A 7,887-nucleotide genomic window follows, 5' to 3' on the forward strand; every position below is an offset into this window, starting at 1 on the left:
AAACCTTCTGCCTGTTTTAGTTTACATCATGCTATAACGTCTATAACAGATGAGCTCATCTGCAGTGTGTTTACTTCTGCTTTTTACACACACTGAAGCACAATGTTAGCTGCTGTCCCTGGGTCTGAATGTTATGTCAGCACACAAGGGACAGATCTTCGGCTTATCGAGTATTGAAGCTCTCTGCTTGTTTTGGAGCCTCTTCTGATACTATGGACTTAGTTCAAGGCCGGGTAATACTATTTTTTTCTTTTTTCTAATAGGAGGACAAATAGTTAGTTGTTTGCTTTGGTCACCCAAGTTCAAGTTATTGGACCATGGACCTATGCATATAAAGAGTCTAGTTTGAGCCGTTCAAGGGCAGCCTTACCTGGCTAAGCACAGACTCTCCTCTTGGGAGTTTTTCCTGCTTTGCAAAATGATGACCATCTCTTTGATTTGGGGGATTGCTGTGGTAGTGTTCTGTTGTATATGGGTTATCTTTGGCAGAAGGAGAAGGTATGGAAATACTTTTTCTTTAATTTGTCTTTTAGGTTATTTCTATGATCTTTATCCTCACTATTATACAGTTTCAAAAAAATACTAGAACATTAGTATTTTTTATTTAAAATTTATAGCCATACTTCTTTGACTAAACCTGACAAGATGTAGAGTTTCCCTTTGAATATTCACATACACTGATGGTAATGCAGATCTTGTTAAACATAACTAATTGTAAGTATTGATGCATGTTTGTACTTGTGTGGAGCGCACCTAAGCTGGGAAGGGTGCATTTGGCAAGGGTGACATTTAGAAGGGTTCTTTCTGTCACAAGAACAGAATAGATGCTTTGCCTATGCATGTACTCTTCTGGGTTTTCTTTTACATCAACATTAAAATATGGGAATACACAGAATACCCTTGGCATATCTTTGGCAATGTAGACTGTGTCTGTTGTCTTACTTTTAAGAACTTCTTTGCCTTTTGAATTATTTAATTTATGTCTGATAGTTTCCAGTTTTAGTTATCTTAATGATAAGAAAGGACAAATCAATTATATTTAGTTATTCTAACAAGAGATAACTAGTTTATGTTGGAAAATAAATTATCTTATAATTTCTAATTAAACCATTTAAGAGAGTTAAAAATCAGTGAATTATAGATGATGAGCTGCCAATGTTTACCTTGCTCAACTTCATTTTATAATTTTCAAGTGGGATTCCTGTTTACTTCAAATATCAGCACAGAATTATCATCTTCTTTTCAGAGTGGGGAACCAAAAGGAAGGTTTCATGTGTGCCAGGCAAGAGCTCCACCATTGAGCCACATCTCCAGACCCCACAATGCCAACATTTTTAAAGCTATGTAGAATTTAAAAGCTTCAATTCTGTAGCCTTTTTTTTCCTGTTAGTTGGTGTTTCACATCTTCAAAGAAAAGGAAACATGAAACACTTTAGACATATAGGCAAATGATTCATTGAACAAGTCTAAGCACTAGACGATAGCTTCATTTCTACAGTGAGATCAAGAATCTTGTTAGCTCCGTTGACACTTTTATCCCTGTCACTTGGAAAATCAATCAGAAATATGTGGTGATATTTTGTTTATGATCTAGAAAATAGAGCTTGCCTGAAGATCAGAGTGCAGAGCTGGTCACACTAGTCAGCCATACAGGTCAGGCAGTGGTGGCACACACCTTTAATCCCAGCAGCCACTCTAGTTAGCCATAGAAGCTGGTGGTGCACACTTTAATCCCAGGACTGGGGAGGAATATAAGGTGGGTGGAGACAGGGGTGCAGTGTATTCAGTCACGCTGAGGACAGGGTCACCCCAGCCTTGGTAGAGGTAAGAACTCTTTAGTAGTTGGCTGCTTTGCTTTTCTGATCTTCAGCTTGAATCCCTGTCTCTGGGATTTTTTCTTATTCATGCTATAGACATAGACATAGTAAACAATTTAATGAGTGCTTGATGAATGTAGGTACGTATGTATAGTTTCTGCTGGATAGACTGTAGATGGGTTGGTGGATGGGTTGATGAGTGTACATTTAGTAATCACCTTCACCAATATCTAAGTAGGCTAAGAAGCCCAGTATTTTAGTAAAAGAATGGGATATCCCTCAAAAGAAGTATCTGTAAACTGTAGTTATGTGGTAGAAATAAGTGATAGAAACCAGTAAAAATCCAACTTACATACAAATGCTAAACATGCCATTTTCCAAACCTCTCAAATCTGTCTCACAGGAAAGTAGGTGAACCTCCTTTGGAGAATGGGTTGATTCCGTACCTGGGCTGTGCTCTGAAATTTGGGTCCAATCCTCTTGAGTTCCTGAGAGCAAATCAAAGGAAGCATGGTCATGTTTTCACCTGCAAACTAATGGGGAAATATGTCCACTTCATCACAAACTCCTTGTCATACCATAAGGTGTTATGTCATGGAAAATATTTTGATTGGAAAAAATTTCATTACACTACTTCGGCGAAGGTAACTAGTTTATACAGATTTGGTTTGTTTCCTAGCCTGTTCATGTATTAGTTTATTTAGTTGTTGCAATATTATTAGATTGTAGGATAGAGGGAACATAAAATCAGGAAGTCTCTTGATACTAAATATTTAAAAAGTCAAGGTAGATGGGAATTTGTCATTGATGATGACATTAAGCACTTTGTAAGTACTTTCTGAGCCAGATGACAGTACAGGAAAGCACAGACTCATAACATCCACACTGCCATCTACACAGCACTCGGAGCAGGGTGCTGGCACACTTAACACTCATCACGTCTATTACCACATCAGTCACACGAATGTCTAGTTTGTTAAGAAGTCGGCAGTATATTAAGCATCATTCAGATGTTATCAAGAATTCTATTCTGGAGAAAACAACACTTACTGAATTTTTACAAGGACATATTAGACATGGTCTCTGTCATTAAGTAGATTAAAGTGCATCTGCAGAGAACAAAAGGTAAAGATAAAATCAATGGCCCATTAGTCCAGAGAAGCTTCCCTGAAAATCTGGGATTTAAACTTGACCTTAAAGGAAGAGTATGTCTTAGTTTGCCTTTGGAAAATGCTGTGAAATTGTATGTGGGAAGGCCAGACAGAGAATCATGAATATATTTAATCCATCTTCCAGCCATTTCCTAACACCCAGGTTTAGCTGCTCTCCCTTTGATATATTTTATTTTCTACCAGGCATTTGGACACAGAAGCATTGACCCAAATGATGGAAATACCACGGAAAACATAAACAACACTTTTACCAAAACCCTCCAGGGAGATGCTTTGCATTCGCTCTCTGAAGCCATGATGCAAAACCTCCAATTTGTCCTGAGGCCTCCTGACCTTCCTAAATCAAAGAGGGATGCCTGGGTCACTGAAGGGATGTACACCTTCTGCTACAGAGTGATGTTTGAAGCTGGATATCTAACTCTGTTTGGCAGAGATACTTCAAAGCCAGATACACAAAGAGCACTTATTCTAAACAACCTTGACAACTTCAAGCAATTTGACCAAATCTTTCCGGCGTTGGTGGCAGGCCTCCCTATTCACTTGTTCAAGACGGCACATAAGGCCCGGGAACAGCTGGCTGAGGGCTTGAAGCATGAGAACCTCTCTGTGAGGGACCAGGTTTCCGAACTGATTCGTCTGCGCATGTTTCTCAATGACACGCTCTCCACCTTCGATGACATGGAGAAGGCCAAGACACACCTCGCTATTCTCTGGGCCTCTCAGGCAAACACCATTCCTGCAACCTTCTGGAGCTTATTTCAAATGATCAGGTGACTAGCAATTTGAGTGTTTATTCTTCATAGTGACAGAAATTACAATTTTTACTAAAACCCCCAAAAGACTAGCAGAGCTTTTTTTTGCCGTTGGTCAAGAATGTGATACTCAGTGCCTGTGTTTGACATATTATATAACAGAAGCAGCATTTTGTAAGAATACAGTCTCACCAGAAAGGGGTGTCCCAGAAACCACAGAATTAGATCTGCTGGCACTTGTCAATACAGGTCCCCTGGCTCAGTCTTGCTCTTAACCCCATAGTGTTCCTCTTAATGTCAAGTTAAATCTATGACCGCAATCTTCATCATGACTTTAAATGATGACTGATTTGCCAGCGTGGTAAGGACTGAGGCCACACCTTACTAGTTTGGACATTTCTGTTTTCCTACTGTCTCACAGATTTACAGTAGAGTTGCAACATCAATTTCATATTCCGTATGAACTGCAGCCATATTTCAAGTTAAGCAAATACTTGTTAATAACATTTCTGAGGCTCAGTTCACTGTAACCAGGTAAAGGAGATTTCAAACAACTGCCAACAAATGCCCATACACTGACTGGAAGCAGCCTTTATCTCACAGTTCAAAAATGATAGCATACGTGTTCTTAAGCTGTGCTATGAATTTGAAGAGTAAATTTGAATTTCTATTTGGGAATTAACCAATACCCTGTAATTGTATGTCAGAGGAAATATTCCGTCTGAATTACTATACTAATCACATGAATGTCTAGCCCTTATTAGAATCATTGGCTTATAGAGATCTGACCAAAGCTTTGCTCTTACATAGCAGCGCCCCTTTAATGTCCCTTCATGAATTCAAAGACATGAATCCAGTTCAGAATACAGTACAAGTAAATGGCGATGCCCTTTGCATACTCCCTGGAACTGTCACCACCTCCCTTTGCATACTCCCTGGTAACATGATCACCTCATTAAAAGAAATGGAGTTCTTGTTAACTTTCAGCTCTCTGAATAAGGAAATATTTCCCATATGTCTGTTTTCATAGGAGTCCTGAAGCGTTGAGAGCAGCCTCTGAAGAAGTGAATGGAGCATTACAGAGTGCTGGTCAAAAGCTCAGCTCTGAAGGGAATGCCATTTATTTGGATCAAATACAACTGAACGACCTGCCAGTACTAGGTGTGCTCCCTATGCTATCCCTCATTCACATGTCACTGGTAACAATGCTCAACATATAATGTACTACATTCTCAATATTTTGCCAAGTATTTTGCAATGCCACAACAGTTTTATAACTAGGGACATTTCCATTTTTATCTAACAAACAAGGAACTGAGACCCAGAGGGTGGGATGATGCTGGCCAGGGTCAGAGGGTGGGACTGTGGCAGCCGTGGCATAGAACATTTGATATTCAGTTGTTCTGTGTCCTTTGCCTCTTTTAATAGTCCTCCAAAACCATAAACTCAGGGTTAAGGAAGTGTGGAATTAAATGTGAACAAAGCAGCATGGTTGGCTTGGGTGGTGGGACTGAGGTTTTTCTTCCCTTTTAAAATTTTTTTTATTTTAATTAGAAAGAAAATTATTTTACATGTCAATCCCAGGTCCCTTTCCCTCTCCTCATCCCCGCTCCCCACCCCCAACTAACACCCTAGCTATCCCATACTCTTTCTGCTCCCAAGGGAGGGTGAGTCCTTCCATGGGGGTGGTCTTCAAAGCCTGTCTTACTCTTTGGGATAGGGCCTAGGCCAACCTCCTTGTGTCTAGTCTCAGGAAGTATCCCTCCAGAATACAATAGTGCCAGATATTATAGTGAAACAGCCTTTTATGCCCTGTTCTGGAAAGGACAGAAGCCCCCATATGCTCTGAGGGCTTTAACTTATTAGAAGGGACAGAGCCTAGATCCAATGCTGCCTGATTTGGGACCTCCCTTTGGACACCTCCCTTTTCTCACTTGTAAATAAAGACTAAGTAACCGCTTGTGACCGAATACTCAGTAATGGCCTGAACTCTGGGAACAAGGCATCTGGCAGCTAGAGGCTGGAAGGCAGGACTGGACCTCAGCAGTTCTGAGGTCTATCATGTTCTTGCATTACGTCCCCTAGAAGCAGGGTGTGGTTACACACCATCAGATGTAAATTGTATGGCTGAAAATGGGATTTCCTAAACATTGAATGGTAGATTCATGAAACGCTTGCAAAGACATTTCCTTATCAGTATGTTTAATTCCCCAAATGGTCAACAATAATTCATACAAAATTGATTTCTAGTTTTTCCAATTTGATTAGGTATGTAGTGTCCTACACAAATAAGATTACCATTCTATAAAGTGAGAGGTGTTCATCTAGTTCCCATTGATGGTGAAGAACATTATATCATCCCAAAAGATCGTTGACTTAGATTCTCAGACTGAGAGTATCTTTCAGAGCAGCTAAATTTCGAAGAACAGCACAGTGGCAACAGAAGCGGCTTTGGGCAGATGTCATTTGTTAGCTTCCATTAGCTCATTTTGTATGCAGATTGTCAGAAGTATTTCAGTTATGTAGCCTTTAGAGGCAACCATTCAGGGCTGAAGAGATAGCTCAGTGGTTAAGAGCTCTGGCTGTTTTCTCGTAGGACCTGGGTTTGACTCAAAGCACCCACAGGGTGGCTCACAGCCATCACGCCTCCAGTTCCAAAGGATCTGACACCTTTTTCCGACCTCTGCAGACACCGGGCATGCATACATGCAGGCAAAACACCCATCAACATAAAAAAATAACTTGGAAATATTTTAATATGTAAATTCTTCTTTTCCCTACTGCTATTTCCCAGGCTCCACCCTCTTCCCTTCCCTCCTGCCTTACTTCTTTTGTTTGCAATTCTTTAGATAGCATCATCAAGGAGGCTCTGAGGCTTTCCAGTGCATCCTTGAATATCCGGACTGCTAAGGAGGATTTTACTCTGCATCTTGAGGATGGTTCCTATAACATCCGAAAAGATGACATCATAGCTCTTTATCCACAGTTAATGCATTTGGATCCTGAAATCTACCCAGACCCTCTGGTAAGTTTCTTCTCATCAAAGTTCAGTATCGAGGTGACAGCTACCCAGGTCTGAATAACGGATGGATTTGCAATTACAGCTTTGATTTGATCATCGAAGCAAAGTCATAGGGATTGTCCCACTTTGTTACAGCAAATATTCATGTTTTGGAAACTTAGGATAGAGGCAAGAGTTTTGAACTTTTATACCTAATATTATTCATTTCATATAGTTTCTGCTAGATTATGTTTTCAGTCATAGCAAAGCTACCACCTTTTTTTTTTTTTTTTAAATCCCCTTAAAAAGTACCCTCTCCCAAATCTACACTAATGGAGGGTATTGCATTTGACTTGATCCTTGTACTATCTGTTTAGAGGCATTTTGCTTCTTTTGTCTAACTGAAGAATGAGTCCACAGGCAGAATAGGAGGTACCTAGAGCTTCTTGGTCTACCAGCTCTTCTTAAGTTCTTCCCAGTAACATGTGGTTTAGCGCTGGGTGTGTGCTAACTTGCAGAGGATGGAGTTATTAGTAGAACATTACTCTTTGGATCTTCCAGGTCAAGAATGCGACACATTTTTTTTTATCATAATAGCTCATTGGCTTCTTGTCTCTTTATTGCAGACCTTTAAATATGATCGATACCTTGATGAGAACAAGAAGGCAAAGACCTCCTTCTATAGCAATGGAAACAAACTAAAGTATTTCTACATGCCATTTGGATCAGGAGCTACAATATGCCCTGGAAGACTATTTGCTGTCCAAGAAATCAAGCAATTTTTGATTCTGATGCTTTCGTACTTTGAACTGGGACTTGTGGAAAGTCATGTCAAGTGTCCTCCTCTAGACCAGTCCAGGGCAGGCCTGGGGATTTTGCCACCATTAAATGATATTGAGTTTAAATATAAACTGAAACATCTGTGACATGTGGTTGGAAGAAGAGGAAACTGAATGATGATGCTGGACTGCAGGGAATCTCACTAAATAACCCCTTGGGACAAATGCTCACCAATGCTTCCCAGCAGCTGATTGTGCCTGTGAAAAGAACTGGTACCCAGGCCACCACTCTCTGATCTCGCTGCCTGAGTTCCTGGGTGCTCAGATAGCTGAGGCCTGAGTTTCACCACTCTCAGAAGCAATGTC

The 7,887-nt window shown here is 40.3% G+C and overlaps 1 protein-coding gene across 1 annotated transcript; it reads left to right on the forward strand.

Moving 5' to 3' along the window:
- Positions 1 to 418: 418 nt before the first annotated feature.
- Positions 419 to 7,668, forward strand: Cyp7a1 (cytochrome P450, family 7, subfamily a, polypeptide 1). The gene is given in 6 exon segments (NM_001244401.2): positions 419 to 498; positions 2,221 to 2,461; positions 3,173 to 3,759; positions 4,772 to 4,902; positions 6,591 to 6,766; positions 7,369 to 7,668. Coding segments are annotated over 6 exon segments (1,515 nt in total).
- The last annotated feature ends 219 nt before the right edge of the window (positions 7,669 to 7,887 follow it).

The sequence above is a fragment of the Cricetulus griseus genome, chromosome 2, assembly GCF_003668045.3.
Source record: "Cricetulus griseus strain 17A/GY chromosome 2, alternate assembly CriGri-PICRH-1.0, whole genome shotgun sequence".
Classification (NCBI taxonomy): Eukaryota; Metazoa; Chordata; class Mammalia; order Rodentia; family Cricetidae; genus Cricetulus; species Cricetulus griseus.